The sequence below is a fragment of the Lathamus discolor genome, chromosome 2 (assembly GCF_037157495.1).
Source record: "Lathamus discolor isolate bLatDis1 chromosome 2, bLatDis1.hap1, whole genome shotgun sequence".
Classification (NCBI taxonomy): Eukaryota; Metazoa; Chordata; class Aves; order Psittaciformes; family Psittacidae; genus Lathamus; species Lathamus discolor.
In genome coordinates, this window is record NC_088885.1 from 125,854,986 (window position 1) to 125,879,334 (window position 24,349).

General features: G+C 40.6%; 1 protein-coding gene across 6 annotated transcripts in view; it reads left to right on the top strand.

Moving 5' to 3' along the window:
- The window catches only part of SULF1 (sulfatase 1), a 123,982-nt gene that overhangs the window by 63,341 nt on the left and 36,292 nt on the right, over positions 1 to 24,349 (top strand). For all 6 annotated transcript variants that reach the window (XM_065668414.1, XM_065668410.1, XM_065668412.1 and 3 more), the window contains 3 exons: positions 3,175 to 3,414; positions 14,968 to 15,119; positions 17,165 to 17,334. In XM_065668414.1, the coding sequence (XP_065524486.1) occupies positions 3,175 to 3,414; positions 14,968 to 15,119; positions 17,165 to 17,334 (562 nt within the window). The remainder of the gene's footprint in view (positions 1 to 3,174; positions 3,415 to 14,967; positions 15,120 to 17,164; positions 17,335 to 24,349) is intronic.

Here is a 24,349-nt window from a genome sequence, read left to right on the forward strand (position 1 = left end):
AGGATATTACAGATCAGCTGGTGGATGGTAACTTACGTGGTGTGAAGCAGCCTGGCCCGCAGCTCTTGGAGAAACTCAGCAAACACCTGGTCCCAGAAGTTGGGAAATGTCTGGTTAAATTGTGCCTCTGCACTTTCTCTGCCCTGCCAGGATCCTGAGGGTAGAGAAATAACTGCCCAGCACTGAGACAGATGGGCATCTTGCTCAAGGCAGAGCACCAGCTCTCAGGAACCAGAACTGACCAGAACTACTGCCTCCCTCTAGAAAACAAATTGCTGCTCTTCAGGGCAGTGGCCCCAACTCCCACTGGGGTCAGGTCTATACTCTGTTCAGGCCTGAGGACAGGTATTTCCAGCATTTTGCTCACTCTTCCTCTCCTCTCCAGATTCTCTATCACTTGCACATATCAGTACTCAAACCATGATCCCCAAAACACTTTTACAATCCTCACTGTAAATAGCAACTTGTCAGAAAGGAGTCAAAATTAATGAGTACATTGGTAGTTTCAGTGTTTCCAACCTAGAGGCCTTTGAGATTGCAGGGAAGTGGGAAAAGGTTAGGAAAAAAAAGAGGGAGAAGTCCATTTGAGACAACTACTTTTTTCTGTACCCTTGTTCACAGCCCAATGCACCACCCAGTGAAATCCATATAAACCATCCACTGAGTACAGCACTGGCTGAAGAGATCACAGCATAATCTGGATACATCAGACGAGGCATAATTTGCTCGGTTTGCTTTCCATCTTCACTAGAACTAAAGCACCAGAAAACATAAAATGACAAAATGGGGATATGTGCTGTGACATGAGAAAGTCCATCACCTTTCTGGAGCCTTGCATACAACCTATGTAAAGACAAGGTGGCTCTAACTGTCTCTTTGTAGAGATGCCCACCTGTGATGCACGTGGATAAAAATCCATAGCTACTTTAGGTCTTGCTGTGAAACCTTGGTTACTAAACATATTTCTTGATATATGAAAATCCCCTGAGAAGTGACGCTGAATTTCTTGCTTAACAAAATTTGCTAACTTCTGTGTCCAAAGCGGCCATTCCAGGTACTTGGTTCCCCTCAGGTGCTCCCCAATTGGTCAGGTAGAGCACAAGTTTCCTTCTGTCAGACAGTGCCTGGGTACGTGTGCCCTGAAGACTGGGGACCAGATGGTAAAGAGCACAAGCTGTGACGAGAGCTACAGACAGCAAAGGGCTATAACTTATATCAGCAAGTTTTATCTCCTAGTTGTGTTTTATTTTCCAAATGAGGAAGTCTCACCTGCTTCAAAGTGCCTATTCTAGAATTTCCAGAGGGGTTAAATCTATTATCAGTGCTAGTGAGTGCATGCCTGGAAGAAAAACTTACGCATAAACAGCAGGTTTGCATGAGCAGAAGGCTGACCAAGCAGAGGAATGAGGAAGCACTCTAACAGCTGGTCATTTATAATGCATAGAGGCATGAAAGTGCATATCAGCTCTTCTGCTGTTACTGTGCATTACTGTACCTGAACAGTGCACTTTCCATCTGAGGACCTCGAAGCACTTCACAGCTAAGCTCTCAGCAATAAACTGTGACATTTCAAAAACAGGAGAGGTATGGCAAAAACAGAACAAGACAAAACAGAACAAAAACTGAAAAGAAAAAGCCAGCTTGTGATCCAAGACAAAGACAGGTAGAATGAGGATGATCTCTCATTTGACTTTTACTCAACAACTCATTGAAATGCACCCACTCATACAAATCGATTTTTGTGTTCAATGACCTCTCATTTACTCCTCTACTTCTCTATATTTTTAAACACAAGGCTTTTGTATGTATTAAGTTCAGGAAAGCATGAATGAAGATGCTCTGCATTTGGAAAGGAAGGGCTGTGAAAGAGGAAGAGTCCAAAATGATGGTGACTTACATGCAGGGTATTAAATGTATCCTTAAAAACACAGACATTGGCACTGCAAGGGAAATGCTGAAGAGCTGTCTCTTCCTCTTTTTAACCAAATAATTTTGATGCAAAAGATTTTGTATTTAGCACTGACTCCTTAGTCCAAAGGCAAAACAGGGCATGCTTAACTTTAACCACTAAGATAAATTCTAACTTTTTTAGAATTTTATTTTCAAGTTACCCAAACAAAACTATCAAGAAAAACTCTCACTCTATCAGTGGCACCAATGGACTTAAACTTAAACCTGCAATAGTTAACTGTGCAAAATTAATTGTAAAACTAAGGAGAAAAGAAAAAAAAAAAAAAAGTAAAATTCCTGAAACCTCTTTTTACCACCAAAATTTTGCAAGTATCACAATTCACAATGTCAATACGTTTCCTGGGCACACACTGACATATCCTTGGTTCACCCTCACCCTTCAATCTCTGCTCTGTTAGATAACAGAAATCAAAGTTTGACAGCTGTCAGCAAATACTGACAGGCCCTATCAGGAGCTGCTCGGTGTTTCTGCAATCAGAAGTCTGCAAGCCCTGCTTGTCTCCTTGCTGTTCATTAAAATGTTTTGAAGGATGCAAAAAAGTCTTTGTACTTTAAACTGGATCAATGTAATTTCCTGAGAAAGGTGATGAATTTTGCCAATATTTTGTACACAGATTTATCCCCAGAAGCTGATTTTGAGCACAGCGCTTTGGCATTGGAGCCAGACATGCTGATCCTGCGTCCACATAAACCTTCCTCTAGAAAATTGTTGCTGAATTCTGTGTCTCTCCTCCCACCATCTTTCACTCCTTTTACCTCCTTCCTCTCTCTCTCTCTCTCATATTATTTGATAAAATGGAAAGAATTGTAGCAGATTCATTGGTAATCGCAGCATTTTACGTATTTTACTGGTGCATTGACTAATGACACAACCTCTGTGACACACTGTTTTCCTACAACCATGTTTGAAGAACTATGCACCTATAAATCTGATGGAGCTTTAAAGTTTAACATTCTGTTTCTACATTAGTGTTTTGAAGCCTGAGCTAAAAGAACTCTGTATTTCTGGAATCCTGAAAAATATTTTTGGTGATATAATAAAACCCTTATCTTCTAAAATTACCTAAGCTACAGAATAGAACAGACTGATGTCCAAAGGCAAGCTAATCACTGAAACTTTACTTTTAATAGCATAATAGCAGCCAATATATTCTAACTATTTTTTTTTTGCAGCACAGTGATGATCAGTACCTCTTATTGCAGGGTCTTTGCAAGTGATGAATAAAACCAGGAGGATTATGGAGAATGGAGGGGCCACTTTTATCAATGCATTTGTAACCACCCCAATGTGCTGCCCATCGCGTTCTTCCATGCTGACTGGGAAGTATGTGCACAACCACAACATATACACCAACAATGAAAACTGCTCTTCTCCCTCATGGCAGGCTACTCATGAGCCACGTACCTTTGCTGTGTATCTCAATAACACTGGGTATAGAACAGGTAAGAAACAAAACAACAATAGTTTTTTTGTTTAAAGCGAAAATGACAGATATTCAGCAGCGGGTCTCAAATCACTGCCTAAAATGAAGCAACTGTTGTCCCAAACTGAGTTTACAGAGCATAGATTTAGTGTTATGGAGAGGGAGGGTAGTGCTGCCTGCTGGTCCAGATCCGCAACTAACATCCATGTAAAGAAGCTCACTTGTAATGAGCAGCATATTTTCACATTTGGATGTCCCAGGTGGGAAATTAGCTGTTGAGCAGTTAAACCTAGTGTGAAAGAGGTGCTTTTTAGTGGTATTGTGGGTCTGAACTGGCAGTTCCAGCCATGATTATGGTCAGTATTATGGTCTGCTTGTGGACAGCTGCTAACTGTTATAGAAGATGCCAGGGCCAGGCTGGAGACTGGTGCCAAAGACCTCACAGGAGTGAAGTGCCTGTCATGGGAGTGAAACAAGGTGAATGGTATAATTTAAACTTTGCCATGGGGTGATATTTCATTTGCATTTTCTGCAAAGGAATAGAAACATGTCTTTAAAAAGGATTGTCTACTGTGCACCAATAAGATTTGATAGTTTTCTTGTAAATTCCTGGTGGTTTTCCGTGGTCAGGAGATCCCTTTCCTGTCTACAAAGAACTCTTCTTATTCCTCTCGTCTGTGCTTCAGCTTGATGTAAAACCTGATTCATTTCTGCATCACCTATCCCCTAAGATTCAATCTGTAGACACGTTAGGCTCCAGCCTGACTTCCCCTTCATAAGGTAAAGGAGTAGTGCGAGGTCATCAGAGTGCAATTTGTCCAGAAGCACCGCTTGACTACAAAGACTCCTCTTTACAGGACCAACGAGGCACAGATCTTGGTGCCAACTGTGTTTTTCACAATGTAATTGGCAGCAAAGAAATTTGTCTCTATCGGTGACTTAGGCACAAGAACGGATCTCTTTCAAAACATAGAGCAGGCGAATGTCTCCGTGGTGTCTGCTTGTCCTAATTCTTCTAATGCTGCTATATCCAAAACCTCTAATTTATCTGCCTATTTGCCATCTTCACTACACAGACAGTTCACTCTTCTTAATTCTGTGCCTCTGCATCTGTAGTTCTGGAAAGCTTTTGCTCTGTGTAAAAAGCAAAAACAGACAAATACTTAACTTCTTTGAACCTGGTGCTGGACATGTGCGGAATAATATTTCAATCTCTATTAAGCTGGTTTTAGTGAAGTTTCCATCTGAATACAGCACTGCTAAACCCAAGTAAGGGTAAGCATCAAGGCTTTGGAGAACAAGAGAGAATTGGCAATCACTGCTAAAAAAGGTGCTGAATTCACCCTAAAATATAAGCACTGTCTCATGGCTTATGTCTCAGAAATCCTTTCTGTTTGATCCGCTTCATGTGGATTTCTTTCTTTAAAAAGTTATTATCTTGTTGATTTGTAATCTAATATTTGCACAACTGAAGGCTTCATGCATTAACTAGATAGCTCTGTCACTAGCCCTCTCTGCACTGCTGGGGGGAAACACTCTGCTTTGGGCATATCTTCTGCACTGCCTTGTATTATGAAGCCATGTGTGGATGTCTGCTAAATACAGACTTGGCCCTATTAAATGGAAAAGAAAAAAAAGATCAAAAGAAAAGGAAAAGGGGAAAAAATCCCTTTCCAAAAGTAGGCAGAGAACATTAGTCCTAAACCTGTCAGGGTAGGTGAGTTTTAACAAGGGGCAGGAAAGAGAAAAAGGAAATGGAAACAAATGAGAATATTTGTGTGAAACTCCAATTCTGACCAAGTACATTGTCCAACCCTATAATAACATGGCCCCAAAGAATTTAACCATTTACTCCTTGCAAGATGAGCATACTTTCTAATTACCTCACAATTATTTTTTGAAATAGCGGCTTAATTATCAGCAGATCGTATAATACATTTTTCAAGGACAGTGTTGCCTCATTAAGAAACCATCAAAAGTTCACCAACCAACTAATAATCCACATTTCACCGCGATAAAGTCTGGTAAAGTTGTAATGACTCAAGAATACCTGGGAGTGAAGAATAATTGGGAATGAAAAAGAGGGAACTGGGGAGAGAAAGTAGCTACATGCCACATAGGCTACTGGTGACTCTGTGATGATATTCCAGACGATATGGGTATTTTTCCTGTACATTTCTGTTTGTTTTAAGAGGAAGTCATCATCCTCCTCAGTTGGAAACTGAGGAGGAGAAAAAGACGTGGGTGACCCAAGGCCACTCAGTTCGGTGACAGTCCTAATTAGGCACTGGTCCAGAGAGCTCCAGTCCAGAAGAGGCAATGTGCAATACCTCCAACCTGGTTCAGTGTCTGAAATGTTGAGAATTTAGCTCTTACTTCTTACATAGGATGAAATTATTATATACGTGGATAGAAGTAAAGGACTGGGAGAGTGTTTATATAATACCCTTACTTCTGTTCACTCCAAATAGTTTCCAACATCTATAAAGCATCTGCTGTTTAAACCTGCCACAGCCTCAACTAAACCCTCTATATTGCAATTGATCACATGTGAGCAGACTGCTTGTGAGGGGAGTCCTGCTGAAGCCACGAGGACTCCACACAAGCACAGCAGGGCATTTAAAGAGAGGTCTGAAATGTGCTCTAATAAACTACAGCAGTAATTAGAGCCCATTGGGAAAACCTCACAAAGAACAGAATGGGTTTTTCTTCCCCATTTCTGTTTTACTCTTCTACTTCTGTTCTACTCTGATGTGACCTAATGGAGATGTTGCATTTAATGTAAAATATTCCATTTTAAGGGTGATTGTCACTGCTAAATCATAAACAGGGACTGTGTCAGGTACTGTCGGGGCATACAATATTCAGAAACAACACTGCCAAACCAAAATCACTTTTGCTTCTAATCATCATTTTAAAAAAATCCCAAAACAGTTAAGGATGTTTCAATGTTTATGGTTTCCCTTACTCACAAGCTGTATGCTAGAGTGCAGCGATGAGTCAACTGCACAGCTTCCTGATTGTTGGAAGTTCACGAAATTGGTAATATGAAACTGGTATTCGTAGGAAATAGAAGGGAAGACACAGTAAGTAAGTAGAAAGAGAAAACAAAGCAATTCTGGAGAGCTTCAGAGGGAGGAAATATTTGTTTCAATTACATAGGCTCTAGCTGCTCATACTGGGAAGGAAAAAGAGTCATTCTGTAATCACTTTCAAATTTTGTGGAAACTGAGGAAAGCTTGGGAAGTTTTCTTTCACCTTATAGCTGTTAATGTCAGTAGGCATCCCCTCAGCTATTTAGATTCAGAAATTTCATTCATAAGATTATTAGATGCAGGATTCAGAGAGTTTGCTTTGCGCTTTTCAAAAGTATCGGCTGGTTATTTGCTGTTCTTCCAGTCCTCCCTGTGGTTCTGTTGAAGTCCCTTACTTTCCTTGCCTTCTACTGTTCTCTGCCAGCCCTACAGCACATAGCTTTGCCTCTCAGATGTGTGCTTTAGTGGTGCCAGTTCACACTGCCATTCACCTACACAAACACAAAGGAAAACTTCAGGAATGCACTACCTCAACCTTGGCTTCCTCCGTTTTAATAACCAAGCAGTAGCTAAGCATTATCTTAGTATTTTAGAAAATGAAGATATGACAGCAACGCAGCCAATAGTCAGGAGACATAAATATGACAATCATGTTGTCGTTAAACAGTATGTCACACTTTGTATACTGCAGGATTTTTACTTGCTGAAGTTTCATCCCTTTGCAGATACGAAGAGAAATGCAACTTTAAAAATCTCACCTTGACTGAACATGTTTATGTGTTCAGAGCCCTCTCTGCTTAGTGTTACTTTGTAGAATTACTACCTTCTAATCCGCACTCCTCTTAGCCCTTCACGGCGAGCGTAACTGTGCAGGAGAGAACAGGAGTCTGCCCAGGCTCAGCAACTGCTGACAGCCTCACAGCAACATGCCAGACTCAAGACCAGGCTCTCCCCTTATGGAATCTGTCTTGAAAGAGATGAGATCACCAAAGCAGGCAATTATTTGCTTACTTTTTTTTTTAGAATTGCCTTTGGGAAGATTTCTTTCCCAATATTTTATTTCTTGCTCGGAAATATCAACCAAGCAGAACAACTTTCAGGATTCATGCATGAAGGTGTCCTGATGGTATTCTCAGCCTTCTGTGGGACAAAAATTGAGCAACTCAAAAATTTCTAACTACTTGCTTTTGTAAAACTCAGAACTCAGGAAGTGACTTGACAGCAGGATGTCACTGTCTGACACATTTGGACATTGTTCATGGACTTCTGTGTAGTGATGAACAGAAATGGTCACTTGGTTGACATCTAGTTAATATGTTCCACAGTACATGTCAGCTTCTGATGTGTGTCAGTTGACATCTGTCACTTATGGGTACATTTCTTAGTGTAGTGACCAATAAAATGCCACGATGACAGGAAACTGAATGCTAAGGAGTATTTAAACTGTGCACCATTCCCTTCTGACACACAGGGGAAAGTTAATCTTTCACAGAGGGAGCAAAAACTATGCCTGCTGAAGGTGTGGGCAGACAATATGTTTCCTCTGGAGGCAAAGCCAGTGTGTTTCCTGTTCACAGCTTTACAGTATAATTCAGTGCCAGCGCATGCTATTTTTAGTCTGCATCGTTTCAGTGACCTAATTTGTATCCTGCCTCATGCACCCTTTCAAAACAGAGTGACAAAATATGGTACAGGAGTGGGGATGAGTGAGCAGGGGGTGAGTCCTGGTTTTCAGAATATTCCGAAAGTGAAAATAAAGGAAGGGAGAGAAAACTCTGAGCTTTCAGATTCTTTCTTAATTGATATAAAAGAGGCTGGGAAGCATCAAATACAATTTAACTTGTAAATATTTTAAATTATTAAAAATGGGCCTCACTTTACAGAATAAAATTGCACTTTCAGTCAAACTAAGAAATGTATCCATAAAAATGAAATATACTGAACATATTCAGATAGTCCACAAAAAGTGAAATATAGAAGAAGGAAAAGGCAAAAAAAAAATAACATGCAGGATTTTCTAGTTCTATAGTATCATGTGAAGTGAAACTTACTTTGGTTTCTGTCTAGGACCTCATCAAAACCCACATCGCTTTTGCCTACTTAGGCTTAAAACAGAATTCTGTACTATTAAATATTGTACAGAAAACTGTACACTAAAAGATTTTTAGCAAATGTATGCATTCAAGTGCTTCATTTAGGAAAATCTGGGTAGAACACTGTGCAACAATTGCATCTCTTATTCACGTGGTTGAATAACTACATGACAATAAACCACTTTTGGGAGGGTGAAATTTCCTTGGTTTAGAAAGATAGACCAGCTTTATCAAAAGGCATGATGCTGGCATCTGCGTCAGCAAGGATGGGGGTCTCAGATCCCCTCTGCAAAATCTCTACTGCTTTCTTACTAAGTAACTAAGCAAGATGGGTTTTTATAACATATATGGGTGTGAGGGAAGGAAGCTGTATGTTTTCTTAAGTATGCTGAAAGGAAGGTACCAGTGAGACTCAGGAGTCCTTTCAGGCATTGCTGTGGCCTCTCTACTATCCAAAAGCAATTCTGGCTCCTTCCTACCTTGTTAGGTGCTGCAGTCTCTACTCCTTGGTTCTCTCACCCCAGTTTTCTGGCCCTGCAGAACTTCATTCACCTCAGCCTCTGCTCCTGCCCCCATGCTTGTATGTCCTCAGGATGTTCCCACCCACCATCCCCTCCTGGGTCCAGTCAGTCCTGGACAGACATGTCCTGTTTCCACTGCTTACTATTAGCAATGTCCTTTGGCGACCTGATCAGCAAATCTTCCTCTCCCACCCCCCTTGCCTTGTCAGTCAGCATCTTTCTCCTTTCTGCACTCACTGTCCAGTTTCTTATTATTGACATTACCAGTCCTGGGCCCCCAGGCCTCCACTGCCCCTTTTGCTTGCCCTACCCAGCTCCTTTGCTGGGTCTCCTGCCATTCCCCAAACTGCTTGTCCTTATCTGGTTACCTCCTGCCCTCTGCATTTCAATCAACTTTCTCCCCACTACTGACACCGCTCACAGGTGGACAAGAAATAAAGCCCTGAGGTGCCCAGATCTCCAGTGCAAGCATACTGCAGGGCTTTTTTGAAAACAGAAAACTTTGGACAGTTCTCACCAGGATGATAAAAGATACCTCCTTGACAGAGAGTCCGTCATGTCTTTGACAGGGTTCGTGCTCTCAGTGCAGAGCATGGAAGTGCTATCAAATGAAAGCTCACTTAATATTTTTCAGATGTTAAACGTAATTCATTTTCCGTTACTGCTGTTCTCAAAGATGGCTACTGTTTGGGCTAAGAAGTTTCAAAAAAAAATCAGCCTGAGGCAGACATCCAGTGTGGAAAATTTCAGTCCAACTATGAGAAAGTTATAAGCAACTGAAAACAGGGTCTTATAATGAGAAGTGTCAGACAACATCAGTGCTGGAAAGTGCTACCAGCTTGGCCCATAATACAGGCTTTGTTAAAGACATCACCCAGTCTAACGAGTGCTGTATCAAGTTATAGGCTAATGCCTTTTGCAACTGCTGAGTTATAAAATCTTTAATGCTCTTTTTGGTTATAATGGTAAACCTGGCAGCAACTGGGAAAGACTTACAAAGCTGGAGAAGAAGTAGAAAACCTGAGGTTTTCTCCTGCGGTTAAGTTACAAGACTGGGAACTGCGAAATCTGAATAATATTCTTGGCAACGCCACAAGCTTCCTGCATGACTTAGGTCTAGCTGAAGGTTAACCTCTTGGTGCCTCAGTTTCCTCACCACATTTTTGGGACAGTGCTTATTCCATTTCCTAGGCAGTGCTGGCATCCTGAACTGGCTTTCTGCACTTTAATGACGTGATACACTAATCCTCTGTAATTTCTCACAGAAGGGAAAATCAAACTTCTCGGCTTTGAATCTCCCACTTGTATAATGGGAAGAAAGCAAGGAGGAATTTACTGGAATAATCCGGAAGTTGCAGTTTTGCTGGGCTCTGTCCCCAGAAGCACAGAATCACTGTGTGTCAGCCCTGAAATGTCATATAAACAGTGCTTCGCAACTCCTGTAAATGGTTTCCTGACTTTGTTAAAGGAAGTGGGCTGTCTACTTAAAGCTCTCGTCTGGGTCACGGTGACTAAACCTTACTGCAGCATGCTTTTTTAAAGGCTTGGGTTTGTTTTAAATTGGAAACATTCCCGTAAGCCTCAACAAATAACAAGGGCGTAGAACATAATATATATCCTTTGATCCATGGGAGTGCAGCGATGTCTCACCAAGTAGATGTAGCCCAGTCCACCTGTACTCTAATCCACTAATGCCAGCAGGAGTTACAGGACTAATTCTATTGTGTAATACTGTAAACATTAGTCATAAATGCTTGTAGAAGATACTGGGGAAAAAAATACTGGGAATCTGGAAATTATGAAAATTTGAATCACATTTGTCTATAAATACCCTGACTTCAAACTCCAGAGATCCTCTGGGTCAAATTCTCCTTTTGTTCCATCCATTGGAACCCCTATAACTCTCAGACCAGTTCAGGAATCATCAGATGATGGCCAAAGAGAAAACAAAGCCTCTATGAAGGTGTCTATTCATGTTAGGTACCAAACATGTATATTCCGCAACCACTCCTGAGACGCATCGATGTCTGTATAACTGTTCACCATGTTGTTGTTTGCATAAACTTAATTGAACATACTCATGCAGAATACAATTATTCTGATATACTAAGCTACTCTACATGTTATTAAAAACTAACAATGTGTCCTGGGAACAGTTAGCAAAACTGCCAGAATGCAGATAAAAACTGCCTTATTAAAATGCAAAAATCGGTATTTATCTTTCTTGTTATCCCTGTGGGGGCCATTAAATGCAATAATGAAAAGATGTCCCTTGAAATGGCATTACTTTTTAATGAGGCTTTTACTCATTGAGCCATAATCTCCATTTTATTAATTACAAGCAGAAATTATTTCCTAAACCCTGTAACTGCTGAGTTCAAGTGGCTTCTAAAGCTGAGCATTCCCAGTCAGACTTGGACAATTCAGCAAGTGTTGGGCTACAGCTAAGTTAAAGATGTGGGTTGTCTTTACAAGCCAAGCATGTGAAGATCCAGCAAGGACGTTTACACATCATGGTCTTGGCTTCTAGGCAGTTCTGCAACATATTCTGTAGCACTTTAATTGTTTACAATCCTCTGGTTAACAAAAAACAACCAGAACACCCACCATGATTACATGCTGTTATTATTTGTCCCCATGGGCACTACTGTGCTTTCCCTTTACTGTGGCACTTGTCTTCATTCAGAGCGTGAACAGCCAGACACTAACTGCTGGCACAGGGCTCCAGCTCTGACTCATTTGCCCTATCTTATACTCAATGGTACTCAGAAAACCCCACCATGGAGGGACTCAAATCTTGTTTCAGTAAAAACCTAGTTTTTCCCTTCATCTATCAAAAGCTCATATCTTCCTGAGCTTTTGACCAACAAACCACTCTTGGTTAAATCACTGTGGCAAATGTGATGATACATTATCATGGCTACCCCTGCTCCTATTAGTGTGCAGGGCTTTACTATATGTTTGACATGGGAACTGCTTTATTCTGCAGCAGAGGGAAACATCTAATTCTGCAAACCGTCACTCCAGAGGCTGCTTAAAACTTGACAGTTCTGAGATTATTTTTATGATAAAATACTAAATTGTTGCCAACACAAAGGTGAATTGTTCAGGCTGTCAATCCAAAGTCTCATAACATGGACCAAAATCTGGAGTTCAGGGGGCCACAGGGGAGCTAACAAAACATTATTAAAGTTAGAAAACTTAGTAATCTAAAGCAAGGAAATTCCAAGATGAATTGACCTTCACCAGCTCCAAGCTTCCCTTTCCTTTTCTAAATTCAGTTTATCTTTTCTCGTCCTTATGCCCCAGGTCATTTCATCTCTGCATTTTATACTGGTGGCTTTCTCTCAGGTAATGCCTGAATATCAAAAAGAGAGAGGAAAGAAGGAGAGAAAAAAGCTTGCCAGTGATTTTTAAATGGGCAAATCCATTTATTTTTCCTTAGCCAATTTCTTGGAAATTGCTGAACTGTTGAGCTAAAACGTTCCACAGAGCAAAATACAGCCTGAGTCAGATAGCATGGAAACTATCATCACTAATGATCAAAGTTTGGCAAGACTGTAAATAGTTCAGGTCTCTGGATTAGTCAATGTTAATTATAAGTGGGGCTATCAAACCATTCTACATGATAAATTGCCATTTCACAGCCTGCAAACCTCTGATCTTTGTGGGAGGTTGATTGGCAGTAGAGTCCCTTAGAGAGGAGTAAAGCATGCGGAGGTTCCCCAAGGTCACGTAGTAGCTGCTGGTGGATCTGGGATGGCATTCAGGAGGGCTGACCTCAGATCTCTGCTATAACCACAGACTGTCCTTGATTTTGTTTGGGTTGGTAATGCTTCCTCTGTCTTGGTCACATCACTTTCCCATACTTTTCTTCACTGTTGTCTCTGTCTTCCCTTTCTACAATTTCCTTGGCTTCCGATCTCACAGTATTTCAGCATTTACCCTTACACTTCCCCTGGACATCTGACTCCTTGAGAGTTTAACCCAGTTTGGCTGCCTTCAAGGAGAGGTATGGTTTCCATTCCATCAGGCAACAGAGCTGGGTACATATTCTCTCCCCACATTCACCCTCTTCACCTCAAGCTTCTTGACTTCTGTTTGGCCTCCAGAGAAAAAAGATGGGCTGGATTGCTTTCTTGGTAGCTGTGGGAGGAAGAGCTGGAAGCCTGGTCTAGTATCTGTAGGACTTGTTTATATGTCGCATTCCACGTGGTATAGGAAAGTAACATTATATATGACCGTAACCTCTGGTTAGTGACATTTGGCAGTTATATGGTTTGATTGCACCATATTTATGTTGCCTCAGGCAAGTCTTAATTATGAACATTCTGATTTTTCCACCAGTTTTCCCAGGAAGTTCACCATGCCCACATCAATCAGATCTGCTTTATTTAAGCCCTTCCAACAATGTGCCTTTTTGGTTAGACTGAATGTGTCTAGGTTGAATGCGAGGTTTTCCAAAGTGACTTCATTTCCTAGTATGAAAGAAGTGTGGGGGCTTGATGTGTGTCCCAATGCCCAGGAGATAGCACCTCTCTGCAGTCAGGCCGGGCTGGTCGAGCCAGGTCTGGCAGTGAGGGCAGGGGCTGTCCACCATGAGAGGTGCAGAGAGGTGGGCAGCTGTCAATCACCCAGAGGAGCTCTGTCGCTGGAAAGGGAGAGGTCTCTGTCATTCCCTCCTATCCAGGGGTGTCTCATTTTGTGAGTACCTTTGTCCTGACTGCTGGGGCACGCACAGCAGAACTGCTGTCACAGGTGACCTTCCAGGTTCTTGTAAACCACAAGAAAATGAAGAATGCAAACAGTGGAGCTACTCGGACACCCCGTTAACTTAGTGGGACGGAGCTGGAGCTAATAAATCCCTAAAAACCCAAGCTGAAGGCCCTGTCAGGTGTTTTGTCACTGCACTTCCCAGGCAGTGGAAAACCAGGGCAGAGCCATCCAGACTATTTTATCCAGGCCAAAGACTATACACAAGCAGCTAAAGAGCTTTCATACCCATCTGTCCCTAGAAGCAATGCGGCTGTAATTGCCAGGGTGCCATGCCAGCATTAATCTTCCCTTCCAAAGCCAGTTGGCTGGCTTTTGATGTCTGTGTATCTTTGGCATAAGCAATTCACAGCTCCCAGATAGCTGGGAGCCCACTGCACCATGATGTTGTTTTTCTTTTTACTTCCTTCTAGAGGAATTGGCAGGGTCACCTGCAAACCCTCCTGGGCCCAACAGAGAAAGCTGAAAGGTTCAGTCTGAGTGGGTTCTGACTTGTCACCTGGAGCTAATGGAAAAAAATACACTTAGTTTGGCAGGCCAGGTAGAGGTGCTTGACCTCCAAGTATTCGTCTCTTTGTTAGTTTTGCTTTAGAGAAGCTGTGGCAGCAAAGCAGGGTGGGCATTCCCTCTTGCTCTACACAAACATGGCCTGGTGCGATGCAGATCTGGACTTCCCAGGCCTTTTATCAAACCAGGAAATGCAGCCAGGCTGCCAAGCCCAAACTTTCAAAAGTCAGACACAGCTCCAAAACATCACAGAACTAGCTTAAAAACACAAGGTGTTTCTCAGATGTTTCCTCTGGGCAATGCGTTTTTATTCCATTTTCAAGTGGAAACCAAGAGAAACACACTTATTCCAAAAAAAAAAAATAAAAAAAAGAGAAAACTGAAAATATTTCGCGTGAGCACTAGATTCCAAAAGATTAAGAGTCACGAAGGCTTTCAACTCTCATAAAAGCTCTGGAAATAATTTAATTTTAACTTCAAAATCCTCTGAGGTATAAAAGGAACATTTTTGATAAAGCAGCTCTGACTCATTCTAACACATTTTGTCTTCATTCATGCATGCTTTTGACGCAGACTGTGTCTTGGATTGCAAAGCCTCATGTGTGTGTGTGTTTTTTTGTGTTTTTTTTTTTTACCTTCACAGCTTTTTTTGGAAAATACCTCAATGAATACAATGGCAGCTACATCCCTCCTGGGTGGAGAGAGTGGGTTGGATTAGTGAAGAACTCTCGCTTCTATAATTACACCATTTCTCGCAATGGTAACAAAGAGAAGCATGGATTTGATTATGCAAAGGTATTTTCCAGACACATAAATGTCACATCATTAATCCATATTAAGATAACTTTCAGATAGTTTATTAACCAGATAATTAATTAACCAATTACAACCATGAAATTGAGATGTCATTTTCTTTCCATGTCACAGCAGATCAATTTCTACATAAGAATATTAATCACACAATGGAAGAAAGTTTACAGGGGCTCTTCAATAGAGCCTGGTGATTCATCCCTTCCTTTCTCCCTTCCTCCTCCCTCTACTAGAAAGTGAGGGTTTGGTGGCAGAACCAAATAGGAAATAAAGACCTTTCCCCAAAATAATTGTGCTCCTTGCACTACTGAAATCTAAATGGAGCTGAGTGTTGTCAGTTACTGCCCACATAAGAGACCTCGGTTAATGTTGCTTTCCATTATACAGTGGACACCAAAAAAAGGCTGTGAGCCTTTGGTGTCAGATGCTGGGTGTGACTATGAGAAAAGATAAGCATGAGAATACAGCCATTGGAAAACTTCAGAGCTTGTTTATGCTCTTGACGAAGTTTGGAAAGTATGCCAAGGTAACCTGCCCACTGCTGTGAAGTTTCTCAGAAAGGCTTAGGAGTGCAGATCACAGACTTTCCAGCCTGGAGAAAGCAATGTGGAATTTCCTCAGACTGTAGCTTACGGAAGATGATACAGATGTTGCAGCTGCGGTTTCTGACCCATGTAATGAGATTTTATTGGAAGCTTGCAATGCCTGTTTCTGATTTCCCCACACGTAGAAATTACATGATTATATATGTATATAGAGTAAAAAAAAAAAAAGAAATAAAGAATATTGGTTAGTTATACATTCCTTATACACCCTGCGTACGTAGCTAGAATAAATAGGGAAATAGGAGGGGAGTAAATGCTTTTGGAGAACAGTCATACAGGCATTTCACTTGAACAGACCACAAACCCAAATTATCACAACCCTGGTGCCTCGCATTCGTTGAAAACCAAAAGGGGAAACCAAAAGGTGACTCACTGTCTCTTCCATATCCTTGCAGAGATTTTAGCAGCCAGGGCTACCGGGTGTGCTCCAAGCATGCTACAGGACAGGGGAAGGGGCAGAGGGGACAGGGAACGGGTGAGCATGGAGGTCACAGCTGGTTGGCTTGTCCTAGTACTGACATGCGACACAGACCTTGTCCCTCAGGCTCTGCTTTTGCAGCTGTTTGGGGCCTCGAATCCACAACATAAGATTAGTCATGCCTGGAAGTGCTTGAAATTACAAACATTGTCTCAGGACTTTCTCAATGAAGCTCGCGCTAGACCTCCAGGCCAACAGTGAATACTCCAAGGTGGCAGGTGGTTTAATTTAAGTTTTCATCTTTTTTTCTTAGTTCCATTTCCTCCCTTCCCCTTGTAGGCTTCCATTTGCCACCTTAGCTGTAGGTTAAGCCAGTTTATTAGCGAGTCACAACCTTAATCTCAGCAGCTGCACTTCTTAAAGTTGCACAATTAAATTAACAGAGCCTGCAGGAATTCAACTGCTCCCTGCATTGGCTTTTTCAATTTCTTTGGTAAAGATTTTTGCAATCTGCTGCCTGTTGTAGCTTTCTTCCACTTTGTACATATGTAAAAGCACACTCCAAACAAAATGTGGGCAAGACATGTTTATGTAAACAGAAAACTAATGCAAGCATCAATGATTTCTTGCAGTTAGGAGCCATTACCTTGTGAAAGTGTTTTCTCAGTGAAATTCAAGAAGCATATCTTTGTCAGTATAGTCTGTTATTTTTAAATGTTACCTGGCATTATATTACAAAATCTGGTAATCATATTTACTTAATGCCTTCTGTTGTATCTGATCTGCAAAATACTGTCTCATTTTATATGGCATCGCCTGCTTAAGAAAGTAATTACTGCTCAGTCTCCTCTATGCTCCCTTGAATCATACATCTCTTTGATGGCATGTTTTTACTTCCTGATCTGAGCTTTAATGAGGGCTTGAAAATAGCATAATAACATGATAGTATGTGATCTAATTAATCTTGCACTTTGTAACTTTTGCTTTGTGTTAATCGTATGTTCCAGGACTACTTCACAGACCTAATCACTAATGAGAGCATTAATTACTTCAGAATGTCTAAGAGGATATATCCCCATAGGCCCATAATGATGGTCATCAGCCACGCTGCGCCCCACGGCCCCGAGGATTCTGCACCACAGTTCTCAGAGCTCTACCCCAATGCTTCACAGCATATGTAAGTCAAATTCACATGCTGCCAGACCCACTCCTTGTAGCTGGTTCTTTTGAGATACTTGTTTATGGAGACGTTGCAGGAACAGTGAATTCAAATGTAAGAAACTCATAGTAAGCAGCGAATGTTTGCTTGTTTCTTTTGCCATGCTTGCTCCTCTCGGGGAGAAGAGTGACAGCTCTGGCCATTATTAAAGCAGAGAGAAGCTCTTTTCCTCCTGGGAAGTTGTGGGAGATTAAAAGGTCAGTATTTGGCTTTGTAAGGGCAGCTTCTTAAAATACCCTGAAAATATGTAGACACAGGTCAGGATCTGTTGGAAAGATATTAGTTCCTTCGTCTTCCTCCAAGATATGTGCTTCCTGGGCTCTAACCAAGTGAACACACTGAGAGTAAAAACACCCTTTTGTAGCTTTTGAGTGCAGGAGATTTGTTTATAGACTAGATGCCAGCAGGTTCCCAAAACAGCCTTTTAAAGACTGCATTTTTAAATTAAATATGCTTAATCTTTTCTGGTCACTGAGCTACAATAATAATTTTTGAAGAATTCTTAATTTTGTTTCTAGAACTGAAACCAACTCCAGGTAAAAATCTGTGGATAGTCCTAGATTCCACATCTTGCTTAATACCTTCTTAAGCATATTCTGGGTTCTTTTCCTCATAGTGAGGTGTTATGGAAGCTTTCCACTGCCTTTCTGTCTACCATGGGCATGTAGACCACTTTTTCCATTTGTGCTTAAACGATGTCTTTGCACCTGTTTCCACACAGAAAAAAAGTCTAATAAAATACTTTACCTGGACTGTACATTGATTTGACCTCTGAGAATAAGGAGAAATCACCTTCATCACACAGTGAAAAAGCTCTTTGATCTACAAATTGCAATTTGGACTTTCTAGCTCACACTAGGGGATGTTTTTCATAGTTACATTAACTACTTTAAAATTGCAAGGAGTAGTAGTCACTGCATAAACTGCATGCATAAACTCATCACTAGTTATGGCCAGAAAGACATCGTTCATGGCACATGGTTAAATATTTGTTAGTTTGTACTTTTTTGTCCTCTTATTGGCTGCTACTTTCTAGATATGCCACTTTCCCTGACCTTACATACTTAACTGTATTTTTCTTATCCTATATTCTTAATGATCCCACATTCCTGAATCTAGACTTTGCAAGTAAAGCAAACCAGCCAGCAGTTTCATAGCTATTTAGATGCTCACGATAATTTCTACCTGTGTACAGAAATGACGAGATTCAAGTTTGTATATATTCACTTTAAACTGGTTGTCAGGTAATCATGCTGATGAATTATTATCACCTTTTTATATCCAAAAGGTAAAATAAGATAGATATGAACACATAAAACCTGCCGTATTGGGTTGTATGAAAGAACTTTCTAACTCAGTATCCTGACTTACGTGATTCAGCAGAAAGCAGCAGGGATTGTTTGAGGAGCGGGGGGGGACAACACTCAGACAAAACCTCACCAAAAAACTGGGAGAGATTAATTTTCACTGTTTTTCCAGCTTCTGAAAATCACCAGTTCAGGCAAAGCATCAGGGAAAGCATCAGGCCAGTGTTCCCCTTTCCCTCTGTATCAGCCTGATCACTATTTGAACTGCAGTGGCAGCCCCACATCTTGTGGCAACAAGTTCCATGGTGTCACCCCATGCACTGGGGACAAAGGACTGCCTTTTCTTTCCTTCTAACCTGGAGCTTGCCCATGCAGGGTGTCCCCTGCTTCCCATCTTGTGAAGAATAATGGAAGTCACTACATCAAATTTAATGGACCTCTCCCATGTCTTCTTTCAATCACCCCTTTTCATAGGAAGAGAGTTATATCTAGTTGTCGCTCTGTTCAACAGATTGCTTCCCATTTAGTGGCACAGATTGCCTGGCCTCAGGCAAGCCATCCTGTCTGCTGGGGGACTATCCATCATTCAGGAGGGTAGAATTGAAACTGTTTCCGCTTAGCTGTGGGGACTGTGTCTGGAAGAAAAGCACTGAATCATTGTATCTCACCCTACCTCTCCTGAGGCCAAAGCAACTCATTTTAGGCTCAGTGTCCTCTGATAAAAGAGTGCTTGTAGGAACTTGCATTGGTTTATCATGCTCCTGGCACTTTCTACTGCTTTGTGTTTTCACCCTACTTGTTTTCTAGCTTGTGCTGCTAGAACCAAGGGTTTAGCTAGTGTCCAAAATTATAACGCCATCTCCACCTTACAGGTTGGATGCTATCTGCAAATATCAAGTAAAGATCCTAATTATCTGTTTGCAGGCTTAGTTTCATTTGTACTTAATTTTTTGCGTGGACTACTGGGGTCTGAATACCTTGTTCTGCTAGGCTGTTTGTGAGATAGCCCAGAATATGAGACTCAGCTGTGCTGCTTCTTGTCTTCTGGTGTTGCTGATTTTTTGGCAACCTTCTTGCAGAGTTTTTTCTTCTCTCATGACCTTAAGAGATCCTTGCTGGGTTGTTTTGTGTTTCTTATTTCATTGACTGACTGCATGTGTCTGCAGACTAAGAAACGAGACAAATTGAAGATAAACTGCCAATCTGAGTGGCTGAGGCCTCCGAATAACTGATTTCCCTAGCAAGAAATAGTATCGACATGCTCTAAAAGATATAGGAAGTTTAGTTCTCATGGAAATATTCTGTGTTCCCTGTGAAAATAGCACAAGAACAATAAAATCTCTCCTGCCAAGGTTTGTGTAATTTGAACGTTTAACCCTTAGGTTTTCTTCCTTGGTGGTCAAGCAACATTTGAATCCCTTTCTGACCTTGGGTGGCAGCCATCTGACCTTGGATTTTGTTTTTAAAAATGTAGTTGCTATATCATGTTACTGTAACGCCTACCTCCAACAAAGAAGGGAAACCAGGTCAAAAGCTGCTTGCTGGCTTTAAAAACTGAGATGGAAGGTTATACCTACAAACCAAGGATTAAGATAGCCTGTCAACCACTTGTGAGGGGAAGTTTTGCTTAAAAGGACAGTAGCTGAAGCAGACCCTTAAATTACATGATGTCTCTTTGCTGGTAAAGTAGCTGTCATGTGATTGAAATATTGCCTTTATAAATTAAAATAAACCAAACCCAAATGCAAATAAAATATTTGTCTAGAAGAAGTTTTCCACTTGCCCATATGAAGAGGGGAGAAGCTGCAGCAGGAAATGCTCCAGCTCAGGGAAAGTATTTCTGCCCTCAAATGCAGGCGTCTGTTGGTCTCGTTTCTCCACTTAACAATGTGGAAAAAAGAAAATCAAATGAAAGCAGCAGCAAAGTCAGTAAGATTTATGAAAAATCATGAAAGACAAAAAGAAAAGGAAGAATTACAAACCAGTGTTACCTTACAGTCCTATCCTCCTCAGCAAAAACAGCCTGCTTGAGTGGCATGAAGAGTCTTGCAAGGACAAGAAAGGTAATGATGTATACACTGCTTAATCATTAATTTTAAGTGGTTCCTGCTAATTCTCATTAGCTCCAGTTTAACATGAAACACAGACTATATCATCCTGGAAGCAGCAGACACTCTACTGTTTTTAAGCATCCATGCTCTCTCTCTCACCCTCCCACCTGAAATATGTCCTATTTGTGACACCTAAAAATATTTCTGAAAATTTATCCTGGCTACTATCACCATAATGAGTGATATATTGTCTGAAAAGAAATGATACTAATGCATCTGCTCTAGCTATGGCTCTAGAAGTCATTTCTGTGGAAGAAAATGGGATTTGAGGAGATGTACTAGATGAAAGCAATACCTAGATTTTTGCTGTGGTAATGAACATCATCTGTTGGGGAGCAGGGTTGGTAGACCTTTAGAAATATTGCTAAATATTTGTTATGACACAAGAGATGGCTCTCTAGGTACCCCTGGCAGCTGTTACAGGGCAGTCTTGTTCCATCAGACAGCTGAGTGGGAAAGCACTGACCCAAAAAGATGGTCTAATGAAAACCTGAATTCCCAGTTATGTTCAGGGCCTCTGGCACTTTAGCTTCCCTTTACCTTCCAGTGTGAACCAGTCTTGGGGGAACTGTGAATCATACCTAAGCTGTTTGTAAGCTGTGAAGTAAACAAACATTAGAAGCAAAAATCTGCAGGAGGCAGGTTTACTGAAGAATGTAAAAAATGGAAATCTGAAACACTGATGTCTGTGCTGAGTTAAAGATCCTTGGGCTGGCAGGGGGACTGACAGCCAGATTAGATAGACTGGAAGCTATACTGTTGCCAAGCTGAAAATCTAAGGAGGAGCAGCTACAAGTAGTATCTTGGAAGAGACTGGAAAGTTTCCCAAGATAATGTGAGAAAATGTAGACAATTCGAGAGGCAAAGCTTTATATTTAAAGATACTGTGAAGGGTGCTGATTGACCACGTCTGGCTGTAGCCGTGTGTTTGCAGTAGTGAAGCATGCAGAACAGTTCTGTTGCACCTCTGCATCCCATTCACAGTATTAGCTGTGAATCTGGGGTGTGAGATGGCTGCGTTCAGGGTGCCTTCTAATTGCTGAGTCTGAGACACACACATCCACCAGTTATGATGGTACTTCTTGTATTGTGGGCACTTACCCATTAGAGTAGGATTGTACATTTGAATCAGTAATAAATCTTCTTCACATGTTAGTCTATGTTGCCACTGCTGGCCTGAGGCCTACTTGGAGTCCCAACTTAGAGATTAATGATTAAAATCATAGCACACATCATTGCCAGCGTACAGGACTAGAAGAAACAGTGTGATACAGAAATGCAGTAAGATTCTAGTTACACAATTAACTTCTGTATCAGCAACAAATATTTTTTCCCAAAATAAAAAGGTTTTATATTTAATGGGTAGCAACTTTTTTTCTTCTTCATTGTGAAATATAGCCGTTGTTTACACTTAAAGAGTGAAACTTTCATACCTCACATCCCCAAATATATAAATATCCCTGGGTTTCAAAGATTCTCCATTTAAAAGGCAGAAAAAATAGACCAAGAGTGATGAAATTCAGCTTCCCATTAATACTGACCATGCCACTGATCGTGTTTTTTTGACTTTTAATTCTGCCCAGAACCAAGGCTTCCTGCTTTCCAAGAACATTGTCAAAGTCTGGAAGTCTACTTTCCCTGGAAACAAAGGATTTGCTTCCTTTGTTTATTTACACTTTTTCCCAAGAAACATGATCACTGATGCAGTGTTTGTTAATCATATCTCAAGGAATAATATAGATGTTAATTTTGAACAAAGCCAATTAATTTTAACAATGAGTTTTAACATGGATATTATTTTAAAGATTTGTTGACTTCTATTTTCATGAAATGAAAATGTTCCTGGGGTGTACAAGTACTGTATTATTTTCACGAACTGGAGGACTCCCAATCCAAACAGAAGATTAGCCAAACACTTTTGGGATAAAAACCCCTGAGAGCTCTATGGAATTAATCAAAACCAACATTTTTAGGCAGTATTTTTGTGGGCAGAATTTTCTTTTGTTGAATAGGAACAGGAGGGAATTAGGAGATTGTAAATAGAGGCAAATACAGATTTTTAGTGTGAGCAATTTAACAAATGTTTGCAAACATCCTTGTTTCTTTCCACATTAACCCATCTATAAGGGACGTGTATATATTTGGATCAAATTTTTAGAAAACAAATGTTAATTTAAAGTTGCACTGAATTCTGGGAGCTTTTGAAACATGCTGTACTCTTCTTTCTTTCTTTTCCACACAGATACCACAACTGTGTAAACAGAATTAGCCAAGACGAATCTCCCATTCTTTGCTTAACTTGTAAAATACTTTTTTTGTAGTAATGATTTGCAGAAGGATTGTATTCCATTTGACTCAGGGAATATCACACAAAAAGCAATTCAGTTACTAGTAGAAGATAGTGTAAATCATTCCTGAATGGTTTGCTATTTGAGGACCCCATTTCAATAGGTTCTCAAGTACGAACATCCGTTCTTTTGTGTTGTTGAGGATTTTTTGTTTCTTGTCAAACTTGAAGTTATTGCGATACCTTAGAAGCCAAATAAGATGCATTCTCTATTTTGAAGTTAAAATTTAAATACAAATATGCTGTCAGAGTAATTAAAATGTGTGATATGAAATGCTGATTGTTCATATATCTAAAGGGTATTGAGGGCTTTTGGATTCAGCCCACAAAGCTGAGTGCTAATATAATTCCTTTCCTCTCGTTATAACTTTAATTATCTGTTTGAACCGATGCTTACAGATAAACAAATGATAGATCTCATCGTGAATCTTTCTTTAAAGAGAAAAGTGCACTAGTACTTACAGGCATTTATTCCCTCTGTAACCTACAGAACACCTAATATCACCACTGGGGGTTTTCCTGTTGCAGTTTAACAGGTGGTAAATAGACAGGAAGTACAATTTCCATGGTGTAGCATGAACAAAAATAATACATGTTGATACAGAGACATTAAGTGCTAACAGAACCCAAACCACAAGTTATTACTTTCCTGAGGAGACTGGAGAAGGCTAATACTAATTTGCTTTTCTGTTTTTTTTTACAAATGTACACATGAAATGGGATGATTTCTCTGTAAATTTATTCACATAGGTGAATGATTATGAAATCTCAGGGTTTATTTATTGTTATCATACTGAGCATGTGTTTATGGGAAATTGCCTGGGTTCAGCAGTTGTTATTGTTAAGTCTTTGGATATTTTTTGTTAGTTAAACTAAGGGCAGCAATTTGAAATTTTATGAACCTGGCATGTTCCAGTGTCCTGCCCAATCATGGAGTTTCAAGAAGTCTCTGTGTAGTACGTTCTGCACAGTATGTGTTGGACAAATGTAAGTGAGCAACTGAGTGATCTAGATTTGTCCAAGCTAGTATAGCCTGTATGAATGCTAAATACTGTACCTTTTTTGTAAACTAATCATTTGCTCTCTCAGTCCTTACCCTCTCTACAAATTTAATATTCGTGTAGTATGTTTTTAGAACAGAGTTACATGAGGTGGAGCACTTTTTCCTGTATCTATTTTTGTAACATGTAAAATGAACTCTCAGACAG